Source organism: Meleagris gallopavo, chromosome 4 (assembly GCF_905368555.1).
Source record: "Meleagris gallopavo chromosome 4, MGAL_WU_HG_1.1, whole genome shotgun sequence".
Lineage (NCBI taxonomy): Eukaryota > Metazoa > Chordata > Aves > Galliformes > Phasianidae > Meleagris > Meleagris gallopavo.
The window spans coordinates 39,815,601-39,832,780 of NC_139407.1; the positions used below are offsets into that span (position 1 = coordinate 39,815,601).

Here is a 17,180-nt window from a genome sequence, read left to right on the forward strand (position 1 = left end):
TTTCATAACACCTGTGCTAGCAGCACAGGCCGTAATATCATTTTTTGATACTAAGAGGAATAGGCATTGCAATGCAGAAACTTGACAGCAGTAATAAAAACAAAAGATGGGAAGAAAGATGATTATTTCCATTCTTGTTTTGCTTTGCTTGAAGTACTTTGCTTGAAGTCTGGATGCTGAGCTTGATCCTTTTAAGCGAAGGCAGTGGTGATGCTTTTCAGCAATGTCGGATTCGTATCAGTTGTACTGGCGCAGAATGAAGTTTGTACTGCTGCTAAGCCATCAAGAATCCTACAATACAAGGACGCTGCGAATACTGCAATATAAAATGACAAATTAGTGACTAGACAAAGGGCCCTGTGCCAACATCAGCAAAAAATTCCGCCATTTTCTCTGAAAAAAATCAGGCTGTCACTGTCAGCCAGGGTCGTCCTTTCCTCCCAGCCCCAGCTGTAGTAAAACAATGAAGTAGATATACAAAGCCTGCTGCAGATACAGAGAAGAGAGCAAAGTCCAACAAGCTAAATGCACGCACTATCAAATGAAAGAAAGAAGGGAGAGCAGAGCTGAAAACTGCCACGAGGATAGTGGGACCTTCAGCACTGGAATGGAAAGCATTTTCTTTCCCTTAGATTGGAGTTCAAAAAATAGGCTGTCAGCATAGAGACATTTGCCACAATAAATCTAAAAAAACTACCACCATGGTATGAGCATTCCCATTCACTTTTTGGGCTATTTGTTTCTCTTTTGCTGATTAGAAATGGCATGGAAGAAAATAATTAGCTCTACTCTAACTACTTTCTCAAGCAGGTTATGTTGATTTCTGGCATAGATAATGGGGCCTGGAAATTTTAGGTCAGGTAGGTCTTGGCTCTCACCCGCTAGAGTGTAATGGGCCTAATGTGCAGGGACAGCATACGCTGAGCACAGAGGCAGTCAGGAAAGGTGGTAATTCACTTTCTTGCAAGGGTTTAAAAGTTAGTCCCAACTTTTTAATGACTTTGGCTAAATAACCTATTCCTCATCCTAAAACACTTCCTGAGATGGGAAGCTAGGTCTATCACATGTTCTCTCTAGGTTGATGTTTTCAATTTCCTTGCGTGCTCTTTTCCAGTGGGTGCTGACTTGCTGTTCTGTGTGAGCTTTGCTCCCTCTGTCACAAGGACTCTTTGCTCAAACTAGACAGGAAGTAGAATCTAAAAATTTTGCTGTAAAGAAATAAAGCACCCAGTACATTTCAAAATCTAAAACTTTGCTACCTTTTGTTAGTACAGCAGCTACTCGTGGAAACATACTATTCTGGCCAAGAGTAATGGGCACTGTGGATTGCTTTCACCATTCTCTGTCACAAAGTTAGTCATGCTCTGTCTCACTGTGCAGTTCTTAAAGTTGTTTATAAACAGCTTTTACAATTAAGCAGTGTTTACCTCTTCCCTGTCCTTAGCAGATCAAATCCTTCATTAATTTTAGTGAAAGGAAGGGTATGGGTTATTAATGGATCCAAAACAAACTTTTTCTTCATGTAATCAGCAACCAGTTTGGGCACTGCATCTTTACTCTTCCAACCTGAAAGAAAACCACAGACTGTGGATAATGAACCATTAAATGCTATAAAAATAGATAAAACTTATAGGGGCTTAAATTTTTAGATAAACTTTCTACAGCAGAATAGCATGATGAAGTACTGCAGTGTAACTTGACCTTTGTAATATAGAGTGCCAAGAGGAAGTGCTGTACTAAGTGTAGCTAGTCTACAGTGGAGTACAGTGTGTATGACCAACCAAGCAAGTAAGTACTGTACTGGTGCAAGTCTAAAGTTCTGACTTTTGAATCTTAAAGACACCCCCCACACCCTCCTTGTATGGGAACTGCTGAATCACAGCCTGAACCTCTGATTGACCACCTGAGGCCATGAGTCAGCCATAGGAGCACAGGTGAAGGTAATTCAGGTGGAGGCTCCACCTCTCCTAGACCCCATTTAAGTGTTGACTGCCACTGAGGAAGGATCTCTTCCTAGAGATTACTCCTTGTGGAGAATATTGCAAGCCTACAACATTGGTAAGCATTTTCCATTTATTATCTTCCTGTTGCAATAATCTTACTTAGTCTAACTTTCCTGTATATTTCTTAACTATAACATCTGTATAGTCATTGATTATACATGCCTTAGTACTGTTTCATCCTGTTTATTGATGCTTCATTCCCTAAATCACACACAGAAAAACTGACATTCTGTTGGTGACTAGAAACTTACTAGGAACAAAATAGGGCAGCAGAAGGGGCTGCCTAGTTTTTTCTTGGCTTTATCTGGCACTGTTTGTCTCTATAATAACAGGATCTTCTCCCAGAATAACCTAATTTGTCTTTGACTCTTTTAGTCAGGTGTCTATGGAATGTATCAGAGGAACGGGTTGCAAAAGGGAAAACGCACTGCTAGAAATAAGCTTCCTCTGTCTTCTAGGTCTTTAAGTTTTGTGTTCAGTGAGTTAAGGTTTGCTGAGTGTGAAAATCCTCTGGAAAAGCTCAGAAGAGAGAGCAATTGTGAATGATGGCAGCTTGCTGGGCTTAACCTGATAAGCAGGTTGGTCTGAACTGAATGTTCTTTACAGTTCCCGACTCTGTCTTTGATCCCTGTTCTCCCTTCTTTTTTTCCTCTTCATTTGTCTTTTCTGTCCTTATCTCTTTCTTGCCCTGTCTTTCTCAATACTTCCACTTTTGTTCTTTCCTGTCTTTCATTTTTCTTTTTCCCCCCCCGCTTTCTTTTCCCTTTCTCTCCTTTTCTCCTTCCTTTCTTCATTCTTCCCATCTTTTTTCTCTCTTTTTATGCTACTTTTCTCCTGTTGTCCTTAGCCCCCATCTTTCTCCTTATGACTCCTTTTTTTAATCCATTTTATCTACTGCTCCTTCTACATGCACCAGTCCATCTGTCTTCTACCCTTCTGGGCCCTATCCTCTCTGCCTTTTTGTTTTTTTTCCTTCATTCTCTTTTTTTCTTTTTAATGTTGACATTTTTGTGCCTCTTATTCCCCTCTTCCTCTCTGTTTTTCTCTCTCTCCTCTGCTCTTCAGTAACCATTTGATAATAGTTCCTTCATGAATTCTTTGTGCTACTTTGTTAGCAAATTAGTTATCATTAGTATGTCCAGCTATCAATAATCCACTCCCTTTGATTCAGGTTAACAGACAAGTTTCACAAGCCAGCCAAATCACATCTGTCCAAGTCCTCACCTCCAAAGACGGACCCTTTCCAGGTGCGACCACTGAAGAGAAGCATGGGGTCAAAACTAATCTTCTGTGCTGCAGGGGGCACTCCCACAATCACGCTGACTCCATAGTTGTAGTGGCAAGAGGCCAAGGCCTCAGTCTGCATTTAAAACAGAGGACACACCAGTGTCATGCAAGTCTTGCCCTCAGGGCACAAAAACTTGATTCCTTCTCTCAGGGATCAGCTTGCATTTCCAAATCAATTTCTGTAGCTAACACCATTTTATCCACTCTTATATTTTAGCTTGTTCTGTTTTCCAATTTAGTCTTATTAATGATAAGACACTCTTGGATAGACAATGTTGAGTTTAGTTATATATGTGAAAGTGAGTCACCCTGCTTAGATTCCTTTCCTATTAGAATTTACATTTAAGATCCTTTTCTTAAGTTTTTGAGTATGCTTCTGTCCCTGCATCTCACTAGCTGATGATAGCCAGGCTTCATAGGTTTCAAGTTAACTTAACGCTTTACCAGCAGCTCTCAGCTCCTCACTACTGGTGCTTAGTGGGTTAGAGAAGAGACAGCTAATGAATTAATGCCTCTTTTGACCACATCTCTTGTTTGCATACCATGGTCTCTATACGGCCGATGACCTCAAAGGAGTAGTCCACACCCTGGCCAGTCATTTCTGTCAGCACTTCGTGAATGGGCTTCTTGAAGTCTTTAGGGTTGATGCACTCAGTGGCTCCCAGCTCCTTGGCCTTGGCAAACTTGTCCTTGTTGATATCGATGGCAATGATGCGGGATGCTCCAGCTGCCTTGCAGCCCATGACAACAGAGAGGCCGACTCCTCCGAGGCCAAAGACAGCACAGGTGGAGCCTGGTTCTACCTATATTAACATGGCATCCTGTTACAGTCCACATAAAGTACATAGCATTTTCTTACTATCAATATGTTCTCACCTAATCTACTTCTATATTAGATCACCTGTTGAGAAGACATTTGCTTATGCATATGTACTAATGCAGTAGCCAGCTACACTGATATAATCCTATATGCAACTAAGATAGGCATTAAGATCTGTACTGTCACTCCACTGGAAATAGTGAAGTCACAGCTGTAAAAAGCCACATCCATGTACTGCTACAAATTCTTTGAATTTACTGTGTAAAGTCTCAGAATAGAGGAAGCCTGAAGTTACAATAAAATATCATCTCTGTCATAACATTTTTTGAGGAGTGAGAAAGCTAGAGGTCTGAAAGAAAACTTAGCAAACTGCAATAAAGTTTTTTTAAAATTGGATTTTCAATTGAAGACTTTTAAATACCTTAGAGGAACTGAGGAAGGCAAAGAACTAATATCTTCCTACCACTCTGAACAAAGCAAAAAGAACATACGCCTGCTGGCTGCCATGCTGGCACCTTGCTTACAGGCCACACAATTCTGAACAGAGCAGAAACACCTACAGTGTTTACCTTGGCAGTCTGCAGAGCAGCCCCATAACCAGTTGAGAATCCACAGCCAATCAGACAAACTTTTTCCAGAGGAGCTGCAGAATCAATTTTGGCTACAGCAGTTTCATGTACTACCGTGTATTCGGTGAATGTACTTGTACCAATAAAATGATGAATTGCTTTCCCTTTACAGGTAAACCTAGAGGTGCCATCAGCCATTAATCCAGCAGGTGAAGAAGAAATCCTTTTGAAAAATAACCAGACATAATGGTAAATGAGATCTATCATATGTGGTCAGTTTTGGGTAAGTTAAAATCAAATAGGGGTTGCAAGTAACCTAGGAAACTCACTCATTTTTACTGCACAAATTGCCCTTGGTGCTTAAGCAAGATCTGCACTCCCCACACTGTGGAACAAAGAGTGGAATAACTGCGTCTCCTAGAAAGAAAACAGTAATGATTAAACAAGCAGGCACACAAGAAGCATTCAGGTAAAAACATAAAACAAGTACTTTAATTCCTAAAAAAAAAAAAAGTGCAGTAGGACTGTAGTGCTGGACTTATTTCCTTCCACTGCCTCTCTCTGACATAGCGGACATCATTAATGCATTTCTGACAACTGCTTTCAACATACAAAATCCTGGGTTTCTTTCACAGAAGTGAAACTGAGTTATGCCTTAAATCTTCAAGACTGCTGTCATTCACAAAGTATTCATTCAGCAGCTTTTTGCATCTCTACTTACTAATACACAGCTGAGGAAATAGATTAAAACTGACATCTTCTAGGGCAGGAAGTTGGCATGTTAAGGTAAGAGAACTGTAACTGTTTGCAGAAATGGGAAATAAGTTAAGCATTAATTTGCTAGCTCTCCTGAGTTGTCATCTTATTTAAAGTAATTATCAGAGAAGCAGCAATGAATGCAAGGTAAGACATCTCTAGTTCTTTAGTACAATGATGCCAATTAACTAAGTAACCTGTGTTCTCAGTGCAATCTTTTACCATTTCCCACAGCAACAAAGTATGATAAGTCCCTAAATTGATAATCTCTGCTGCAGGTTAATTTGTGATTTGACAGTTCTGAAATGTGGCCAATACTTCATGTGTTCAAAGTCAGTTTCTGATTTCCACTAAGAAGTGGAAAGTGACCTACAGAACACAAAATGCACATACATGCACAACATACAGGCTTAGTAATCATTCTGCTAAATGAACTTTGCAGGTCTTGGATCTTTTCCCCCTCCTTCCCCTCAACTCAGAGGTAGGTGGGGGTGGTGTGTGTATGCACAAGCCTGTGCTGCTGTTTCAGCTCACCAGGAAACATGAACAACAGAGTGATGCATCAAGTTCTGGAACCAAAACTTATGAGAAAAAGCAGCTAGGGCTATAATTGAAATTTAAAATATACATTTTTGTTGAAGCAGAAATCTCTAATACAACTTATTATATATACTGACCTGCTTTGAACAGTCTTCACAGTTGCAACACACTTGAAGTACAGCGGTGTTAAAAGTGAATTAGATAGGTAGTCCTTTGCAATACAAGTGTTCACACATAATAGGCTTCAACTTAAACAGGAGCCTGAAAACTCAGCACAGATTTTGTGTTCAGTGCTGCTTCATACCTGGCTTTAATGAAGTTACTTTCTCTCCAACACTTTCTACAACGCCAGCTGCCTCGTGCCCAACGATGATTGGAAAAGGCATAGTCAGTGCACCAGTCACCACATGGTCATCAGAGCGACAGATCCCTGTGGCTACAATCTGATTTAAGAGAAAGGTGAGAATGCTTCAGCATTTCACTAATGTCATGTCATATGTAAGTTGTCATATTTGGAGCAGTCCCTTGCTTATCTCCAAAATTACATGTGCACACAATAAAACTAAGGGTAAAAACACTCAATTGCTCGACTCCTAATCTTCATTGTTTGCATGTCTCTAATTTACAAACCAAAACTCCTCTGTGAATGCTTGCTGTGCCTCCTGTATCAGGAGTCCCACTGATTGCTGGGCAGAACAACAGCTGAAGAACAGAATAGAATCAATTCTTATTTTTATATTTACACACAGATATAAAACGCTTATCTTAGTACTACATAAAAAGTATTGAATTAAATAACATTTCTATATAAATATTTATCTTGTAATTTAAATCATAATTTTAAGATGTTAAAATTTTTATTATGCGGTAGTAAAATGTTGCTTGTAATTACATATGATATGATCATTTATTATATTTTTATACATGTATATGTTACATATGTAAAAAAAGCCATAAAATCTCAGCCATACATAATATTCTACAGCACATTTTGTCTTTTCTTGCATTCAGTTGTATTTGTTTTGAAAGATTTAAATATGCCTTAACAGCTTTTATTCTGACAAGTGCAGTTGTTGACCCCGTGTAGGGGTTCTCCTCACCAATACAACACTTAAAACTGCTCTAAAGCAATAGCATCTGAAGTGCAACAGATATTCAACACCCAGATCAAAAAGGAAGCACCCAGTTCTATTTCCTAGCACATATCCAAAAGCAAGGCAGAAAGTAGTTCAAAGCAAACAAAAAAGCCCTCTTAAAAAGAGACACAAGATTAGATTTATGACTTGCAGCATATTGCACAGGAGCTCACTGAATAGCAACTATTTACCTACTGAATATTTTCCAAGACCACATCCTAGAAATCTGCAGAAATAATTGGCTAAGCAACATTAAATGCAATTTGTAACACTTCTTTAAAAAAAAAAATTAAATACCTTAATACGAACTTCATGTGCTTTTGGTGGGGCAACTTCCACTTCCTCAAGAGAAAATGGTTTATTTGCTTCCCACAATACTGCTGCCTTACATTTAATAACCTGCAAAAAGAGCAAAGGTAGAGGGAGAGGCTCTTGCAATGAGAAGGTCAATACAATAAGATTCTTAACATTTGTACATGCAGAATTCCTGCTCATAGAGGAAGAGGGAAAACTAGGAAAAAAAATTAAAAACAACACCAAAGTCAGTATCCATAAGTCAGGGTTTTTTTTGTTTTTTTTTTTTTTCACCAAAATCATGCCTGACTTTGTTCCTATTTCTGTCCCCATTATTTGCTCCTGTTCTTTTTCGGTGGGGTCTTCTCATCACAGAACTTTACACAGCTAAAGCTCATGGAATAAGATTTTTCCACATCTCCCTTAAGGGGAACAGTCACTCCATTAGGTAAGATGTACTAACTGCAAGTCCTCAGGTGCTATTATCTTAAGAGCAAAACAGAAGAGAATTAAGTCTATGACACCAGAAGTTCAGCTGTGCCTAAGTATCCTGTGTGACTTGGGACCCTGCCATACAGTGTGACACCGCTGTGTTGCATGCTTCTGGGAAAGAAGCATAAAAAGCTTTGGTATGAAAAGTTAGCTAAGTAAAAATAGGCATGTCTAGCAACAAAATGTCAACTGGTAACAAAGAAAGCGAGTACTAGGAAATAACAGACCTGCAATGTAAAATAGTGCACTTTCAGTAGCCAGATGTAAAGTGGGAAAGAGCAAGAGCTTTGAAAAAGAGATATGAGAGATCTGCACTAAATCTAATGCTTCCAGTAAAAAAAAAAAGTTACAAGTGAAGCAAGATCACATTTTAAAGGACAACATTTTCTAGGAAACTTCCCTGAAAAGAGAAAAAGGACTTTATTGCACATCGCTCACTAATGATTTCACAATTTGCAAACAAAGTCTGTGCAATGTTTCTGAGAGCAAAGATAACCAATAACTGTGGATCGCTAAGAGCAAATGAATCTCTCATGCAATTAGACAGTGGTTAATTAGGCTGTATTCTGATGGCTGACCATGAGCTTTTATCAGCTGTAACAGAATCCCCCAGATGAGCCAACAGCACACTTGATCTATTATGGCAAGCACTAACTGGAGTCACAGCATATTTTTTTTCTACTCATGTTTTCTACCACCCTTACAAGTCATGGCAGCAGAAGAAAAGCAAGCTGTAGAAACACACCCTTTTAGAGAGGAGGAAGGTTATGTTACATGGTCACACAAACTGCAAGGTAACTTGCATACTGCCTCAAAGATTAAATACACTGAAAACAAAGTGTGGTAACTCCACCACAACGCTCCATCACGCTCAGGCAAAGGCTAAACAGAGAACTGAACTTGGTGAATTTACCTCTGCTTGATGGTCTTAACATATGCACGATTGCACCCTAAAATTTAACATAATGTTTTCTAAAGATGACAAACTTAGTAAATTTACATGAAATGTAAAAAAGCTAGAAAAAGTTAGAAACAGCCTGAGATCTCAGAAGGGAAAGTGATGCAGCTGATAAATACATTTATTTGTCCAAATACTTACTACATTATATGTTAACACAGTCAATCGGAGCTTGAAATTAGCTTTATTCTTACTCTAATGTTATTAGCTTATGTTGCCTCAGTATTTAAATAAATTGAAATTATTGCCTCGAAGAGCCTAGCAGCCATTTCCTGGAAGAGTACAGTGGTCCGCAAGGAAAAGCAGCTCTACTGCACCAGCTTTCTCCTACATTCCCATTTATATCACCCCATCAGTATTTCTGGTGTCCTTGCAAAGAAACTACATTTATAACACATTACTCAGCTGCAGCAAAGAAACTTTTCCTTAAAAAACAAACAAACAAACAAAAAAAAACTCAGCTTACTTTGCCCGCTGTGCTCATGTTGGCTGGCACGTCTGTTTTGAAACTTGCTCCCACAGGTACTGAGCAAAGCTGCTGATAGCACAGTCCTGGCCAATGCCCTGGAAGCTGGTCTTACAAAGTGCTTCTGCAAATGTTTAGCTCCAACATTTAGCCAAGCTGCTGAGCTTAGAGTCCCACCCCTTACATCTAATGCACCAGCAAGAAAGTGAGCCACCCATCTGCTGAAATCTTTACAGTTTACTGTTTTCCCAGACCCTTTGACACACTTATCCCACCCTTTTCATAGCCCATCGATGGCTGGCCTCAGCAATGATGGAAAGAAAGCACAAGCCCTGGCTGGAAGCTCGTCCCTTTTCCCTCCTCTTTGTGAAGCTGTCTTCCAAATCTACAGCTCTCAGGGGCACTGTGGAGGCAAGGAGAAGGGGTGAGCAGCTCCTGAATTCAAAATAGCAGGGTCATGGGAACACAAAGTCTTTGCTGAATTATATGGTTAACACTCTTTAGAGCTCAGCTGATGTATCAAAACACATTATTTGCAAGCTGCTTAAGAAACATACGCTGTTAATCTGTGGCTCTATCTGCTCCTCTGACTCCTTAAGTTTTACAATCTGGCTACTCATTGATCTGTTGGAATGGCTTTCAGTAAACAGTGACCAAAGACTACATGCTTAGTCATGCTGACTGGAAAACAAAAGAAGAGAGAGGACACGTGTTTCTTAACACAGTGCAACAGCCTGCTTGTTTTGCAAGTGATTGCTCGACCTGTTGTATCTGATAATATCAGCAAGCCCCCCCCTCTCCTCACACACCCACACACTCACCCTCTCTGGGTACAGTGCCCTGCTGTGAGGGGTTGTATTGCCCACAGATCATGAGGAGCAGAGATCAGAAGTGAAGGTGCAGGTATGGTAGGGTATGCTGAAGGTCATCATGCTCCTTTGCAGACTCAGTGGACCAGATTAAGTTCCAGAGTCCTGTAGCCTCAGGTGAATCTTCAGAGACAGCAGGAAGTTCCAGCAGCCTCAGAGGTGTACTTCAAGTCTGTTAGGGATGCAAGCCCTGTTTGGTCCAGGTTAGAGGAGCAGAGATCAAGAATCCCTGCTAAGGACTTAAGATTTAAAAGACCCATGGAGCAAAAAGAAAGGGGTTACTTAAGGCTTCCTATGGAAAGAGTGCAGAGGTGGCAACATGACACACCTCTGGGGCACAGCAGACATCAGGGAATTGATCCATAGTCTTCTCTCCTCTTCTGAAGCTAATCTCCTCTTTCTACTTCCAGGATCTTTATAGCACGATACAGCAGTGGTCATGATTCATCTCGATTGATCTTGAAAATACAGAACTATAGGCAACACAGAAATTTCACCTGCTTTCAGTAAAGATCATAGGCAATCTAACTGCATAAATACATTGATTTATGATAATTCTACTGATCAGCTATTACTACCTGTAGTATAGCAGGTACTATATGATATGCTGAGATGCTGTGTGAACTGTATGATCTTCGTGGCATGTCTAAGGCAGAAGACTCACAGATAAACCCCTCATTGGTGAAGCTCACAGATGGACACTAACTGGGCCATTACATCAATGGAAGTAACAAATGCTTTCTCCTGTGTATTGCTTACAGTAATACACTTACAACAACTCACTACCACGACATCAAGATTATGCAGCTAGTCTTCATGTCTGAATTTTCTGTTATATCAAACGGGCCAGTTTAGCTTGTGCTCTCTCATTAAGCTGCTTGAATGTGGGCTTCTAACCACCTTGGTCTGAGCCCTTTTCCCCACCAGCCAGAGATCTCATGCTGCAACTTTGACACATTGTCTGGAAAAGACGATGTATACACATGGATAACCTCAAAAAACTAGAAGGACTCATTTCTCACACCCAGCAAGAAGATAATCTGCTCTCCAAATCGCTATACATCCCACACAACCATACATCTCTACGAGTGGAGTGACAGCTAAAAAGCTCAAAGTAGACAGCTGAGAACCTCTAGGAAAATGTAAGTGATACCACTCATCTCAGATGTTGCCTTGTTCTGTCAAGTTTAGAATTTGTGAGGTGTGGTGCTATTAAAAAATTGATAGCATAACACAAAATGTCAACACAAAAATCACGTGTACAAAGAAGCTTCTGAATTTTGCCGTAAGGCCTTCAAGGTAGAGTATGTTCTGTGTGCTCTGTCTGGAAATACACCCAAAACACCATAGTATTCATTCCTGTCATGTGCAGACTTCTTTCACAGTGCCTAAGGAGGCAAGACCCAGTGACTTGTGCTTCCTAGAAAAACCTCAAAAAAAAAAAATATCACAGAATGGCCCAGGTTGGAAGGGACATCAAGGATCATGAAGCTCCAACCCCCCCACCACAGGCAGGGCCACCAACCTCCACTTTTAATACTAGACCAGGTTGCCCAGGGCCCATCCAACCTGGCACTGAGCACCTCCAGAGATGTGGCATCCACAACCTCTCTGGGCAGCCCATTCCAGCACCTCACCACTCTCATAGTAAAGAACTTGAATTTCTAGTCCAGTCTATTCCTTGACAGTTTTATTTTTCCTTTCTTCCCTTCTTCCAAAGTTCCCATCTATTTTTCCTTGTCAGTTTATCCACTGATCCCTTTATTTCCTTTCCTTTCCCTTCCCTTCAAACTCTCCTTATCTTCACCTTATGGCACACTGACTCCTTGGAAAAGTTTTTCAAGGAATGGAATGGAAGCTGTGATCTACCTCCCTTCGCCAGACTGAGTGCATCCAGTCTGCAGGTGTAGACAGAAATGGTCTTTAGGAAGAAGGTGGTAAGAAAAAGGACCACGCATAGAGCCAGTGAAACAAAGGTTGACATACATAAGCATGCTGCACAAATTATCTGTGTTGTTCTGTCAGATTGCTCAAGATGCTGGGAGCAGGGCATAGGCTCAAAGTCCTGGCATGCAGGGAAGCTGCAGTGCCTCCTCTTTTTGGCTTGCTCTCACAGGCCCTCAGGCTCAATGCTCTGTGCCTTGATACTTGCCACAAAACATGCAACTGGCCCCAGACTCTATCCTGTCTGGTTCTAGGGCAGTTCACTACGAAAGTATTTCTTCTTTAAGCTTATCTATCAAATCTTCCTTCTTATGCAATTAAAACATGGTAAGTAATCACTTTATCAGCCTTTTATCTCATTCTGTCCATCTGAACATGTGGCACTAATACTGCCTCTCCGTTGCTTCTCTCTCCAACCTAATAAGGTTCAGCAGATCCTAGCGAAGTGTAGAAACAGCTAAAGGGAAAGAAAAAACAACTGTGCAAAAACTATGCCAGATTTGTTAGTGGCTGTTGAGCTTGTAGACACAAGAATCCAGGGACAGCCTTTTCTACATGGGGCTTACAAAGCAAATGATAAGACTCTTCGGGGCTTCAGGATCAAAAACTAGCACCTGCATGGGCTGCTTATTAGCTAGGTTTTGCTATCAGTTGCCTTCTTTTCTTAGCTGCTTAGACTGTACATTACCCAAATACTTATCAAAATAATTAACACAAGAGTTACACCAGGAACTCTCCTTTTCCCTCCAAAATGTCAACAAATTAGCAGACAAACCTGTTTTATCTTTTGCTTTTCTCCCATTACTTGGAGAAATTGCCTTGTATTTCCAATCTCAGCAAGTCACAAAAAGGGAGAGAGTGTGCCTCCTTTTCCTGCATCTGAAGCTGAGACACACTCACAGAATATCCTGTGATTTAGTGTCTGTGTAACATTACATATAAGCTTGGAGAATTTCTAAGACCAGAAAACTGTTCAAGAATTGTAAACTCAATTTAGCAGTTGTCTGATTTTTGTCTTTCAGACAGACAACCAGGGTAATAAATTGTAGACAGTTCATGCTGTGTCTTTTCCCATCTTAAATTTCTTTTCTGTTACTAGATGCAAATGCCAATCCCATACTACATTTAAGAGCCTTACAGATCAATTCTAGAAGACATTTTCACAGACATTCATCCAATAAATCCCATGAACTCAAGTTTGTGACACCAATTTCATATGCTGCAAATGAACAGAACTACATAGCACTGCACTTATACTCCAGAAAAATTCCCGAAACTCCTGAAAAGCCCTCAAATCTCATTGGAAAATGTGAATTTTCTTGAATAGCCAAAGCTAATGTCAGGTAGTTTTACAGTCCTGTAGGTCACCATTTCTTCAATGTCCACATGGAAACATTAATTCTCTACAGAAACTAAAATTCCTCTCATGTTAAAGCAAAAGAGTGGTGAAATCAAAAAGGAGGAATTGGAAGCACACAACTATTTCTCTTGACTAATGAGAGACAAATATGAGGCTGCGTTGCTTCCATAGTAGCGTGTGCAGCTCAGATGCGTCACAAAGAACAGGAAGGATTCCATGGTCTCCAACCTTCACCACTCCCCTGCCTGCTTGTGGGCTGCTCAGCACAACAAGCCAGGCTGCAGCCTCCTCAGCTGCAAACCCCTACCCCGGGAAGGTTGCTGCCTACTGAGGGAAGTTAACTTGCTGTAGCTGGATGGAAGGAACTGCCAACCTGGCATCCTGGCGAGGAGGCCCTCTGCAGCACTGCTTCTCAGGTAGTTTGATCTTTCTGTGCATTACAACACTGCAACTTCTTCCATGCTCTCCAGGGAAGAGTTGAGAACTGGTAACATAACAATCATCAGGTGAAGTTACATCGTCTCTCACGAGCCCATTAAGGGAGTCAAGTTTAAGACTACTCTAAATAACTACTGTATGTACCTTCCCAAAGGAGTGTTTTTTTGAACACAGCAACGATAATCCACGTTTTGGCTGTGATTTTATTATGATAACAACAGTGCTAGCTAGTAGCACTTAACTTTACTAATTTAAATATTAACACAATGTTGTGACAAAGTAACACGTCTAAATTCCCCAAAACATTGTACCAGCAATAACTTTATGTAACACTTTGAGGTTTTTAAACATTGGCAAGATTTTAAACTTTAGTTAGACATGGTTCATCCTTTATAGGTAGACAACAAAAGCATAAGTAGTATATGCAGAAAATCAAAAGACCCAGGAAGAGAAAGTATCTTCCACTCCTATAACTTAATTTATAGGCTATTTTTAGTAAGCATTTAATCTTAAGCTTACGAACAGTACGCATTATGGTAAACAATATGTAATTTAAAATAAATACAAAATGGCTTTGGAAAAGCTAGTCTCTCAGTTTATTTTTCTTTAAATCAAAATTATAAATGCTTGCTAGGAAAAACAAATGCAATCAGATGTAATACAAATCAGCAGTTTTTGTTATTCTAATGAGTCAGTCAATCCACTACAACCAACACCATAAATTTTGTATATTTTACTTTTTATGTCAGGAGATACAGCTATCTTTCATTTGTATTATGTACTCTGCATCCAATCTATGGATTGGATGGAGAGTAAAGATGTACCAAAAAAAAAAAAACAACCTATTTCTATGGTTAGCCTATCTTTAAAAAAAATTCTTATCAACTTCTCTGCTGATATATTTTGGTATTTATGTTTAGAATAGATGAAATCTAGGCTAGACTGCAGTGCTAGTACAGATATAAGAGTTTCTCATGGCACAGAGGGTTTTTTTTTTTTTGCACCCTTTAAAGCAGCCTTTGGACAGACAGATGCCTGACGGTCAACAATCCCGATAAGATGTTTTGCTCAACAATCATTTAACACAGAAATCAGACCAAACAGAAGGCATGTTCTTTACTGAAATCACATCAAGACAGCAGCTCTGAAAGACAATGCCTCACATTTGTAGTGAGCAGATCAGGCGAGCTTCGGCTAACCAGTGTTCACTGCTGTTGCATGTTGCTTATAATTCATATCCTTGAAGGCAAGACAATTTCCTTTCTTGCAGGAGAAAGTCAGAAGTCAATTTTCTTTCATCTTTCTGTGTTGACCACAGTTAAATATTACTAAATGCAGCAGTAAAAACAAAATAAGTTCAATATGCTATACAATTCAGAGACTAAACACTTCGGAAAAGTACATAAATCATTACATTCTATGGCAGGGAATTCAACTGGAACTTTGAACTCTCTATGATGATTAATCCATTATGCTATATCTTTTCTGCAATCTATCATTTTTATACACTAAAACTAAAATTTTTCATTTAAATACTTTTACAATAGTAGAGAATAACACAAACCCATCAAATACCCACTGCTATAGAAGACAGTGTTAATTAGCAAGAACAACTGCTTCAAATCTTGTTTCACAGATGAAATGCAGTTTTCTGCTTTGAAATTAGTATTCGTGTTTATTGTTTTCTCCTAAACAAAACTTCTGATTTCATTCCATAAGAATTTAGAACAAGCCAGCAGAGCTATAGTAGTAGAAAACGTGGTAGTGAGGTAAAAAAATGACTTCAATCAATTTATGAATAGTTAAGTATCAAGAATGATTAGAAAAAATTAATGAGTGCACTCTGACTGATATCAAAGAGCACGAGAAGCACTGAGTACATTTGTTACAGCCACCATGAAATCAGGTTATCTGGCAGACTGCTTGGTATTTTTGATCAGGACTAGTTTGTGCAAGGCAGTGGTCTGCAGGAATAACACCAGGGAACCTGCAGTGTACAAGTATTGCTGTATGTGATCAAAACGGCAACTAAATGGTATGCAAACCATATATAATTGAGTATATAGGCTTTAATCACTTACTCCTTTCTGTCTTCTACTTTGTTGTTTTCAGCTCTTGTTAATAAGTCATGTTATTTCCTCAAGTATTCCACATGCCTCCAGGTACGTACAAAAAAAAAAAAAAAAAGAAAAGAAAAGAGATCTTGCCATTAGCTAAAAAAATAAAAATAAAAATCCTGTGAAATGTTAGTTCCACCCTACCACCACATGCCCTGAAATGTAACCACATGGGACATGACCTTTTCTTGACTGTCTAAGAGGGCATACAATGACCTTAACCCAAGAGCTTCAGCTCTGAGATTTACACTTTGTTTTCATATGGGGGCAAACCTCACATCTCATGGCCTTCTGCACACATTGTGAAATCCCTCAGTCCACTCAATTTTTTTTTTTCCTAAATCAGACACAGTCATGGAGTAAAAATGTAACTGTGCAAAACATAAGTGTTGCTTGAAAAGATGTCTTCATCCTTTCCCAATCCTCTTTTCTCCACATATTCCTTAAAATACGAACAGCAACCACATACTGCTTCCTTACCCTAATGGATAACTGATGAATGCTTATTCTGTTCTCGTGGCTGAGCAGCCCCTAAAGGTTTATTTTCCATTTTTTATTAATTTGGTTCTGAATCATCACAAGGTGCCTTAAATACGACACCATTCTTAGGATGTTCTTAAGATGTTATAGTAGTAGATATTCTAACCAAGGTGTCAGGAGCAAAGAACACTGAACATCAGTCATTCGTACTATATGGAAGGTAAAAATAAAAGTAACAGTAAAAACAGCTATTAGTCTATTATTCAATTTCTAAACCCAAAATCTAGAAGCAAGACACCAAGTATTTAGAGAAATAAGACTTCCACTCTGCATACACCACCTTTAGAAATCAAGGCCTCAGCATTTCTTTTGCTGTCAATACTTGTCCCTTCACTTCCCAAGTCAGAAAGCAATCTACTCCTGTTTCAGTGTATTTTGTTACTACAAAAAGGAATCTCACTAGGCATGTCAATGGGCAGCGAGCTCTTGAGCAGAAACAGCGAGGCAACAGAAGCAGTTGCAAAGCAACCACAGGCAGTATTAGTTGTCAGGGGTAACTACTTAGCCATGGAGCAGTAGGCAGCTTGCTTCCACCCTCCTGTGCTTATGGTTCTCCAAAACACACATGGAAGAGGTAAAATAACAGTGAAA

General features: G+C 39.6%; 2 protein-coding genes across 4 annotated transcripts in view; one reads left to right on the forward strand and one right to left on the reverse strand.

Annotated features, from left to right (window-relative positions):
* Positions 1–9,464, reverse strand: LOC100545163 (alcohol dehydrogenase 1). The gene is made up of 9 exons (XM_003205750.5): positions 9,322–9,464; positions 7,409–7,510; positions 6,280–6,418; positions 5,009–5,096; positions 4,680–4,902; positions 3,833–4,093; positions 3,228–3,363; positions 1,428–1,566; positions 1–316 (listed from the first exon to the last, which is right to left on the reverse strand). The coding sequence occupies exons 1-9, from the start codon at positions 9,337–9,339 to the stop codon at positions 292–294; spliced, it is 1,131 nt and encodes a 376-aa protein (XP_003205798.1). The 5' UTR covers positions 9,340–9,464; the 3' UTR covers positions 1–291.
* C4H4orf17 (chromosome 4 C4orf17 homolog) overlaps positions 6,294–17,180 on the forward strand; it is a 23,484-nt gene continuing 12,597 nt past the window's right edge. The window contains exons 1-3 of one of the 3 annotated variants that reach the window (XM_085222956.1): positions 6,294–6,434; positions 9,608–9,745; positions 10,601–11,332. The gene's annotated coding sequence lies outside the window, so the exon portion shown is untranslated. The remainder of the gene's footprint in view (positions 6,435–9,607; positions 9,746–10,600; positions 11,333–17,180) is intronic. The other 2 variants (XM_085222957.1, XM_010710026.3) reach the window with 2 other exon arrangements.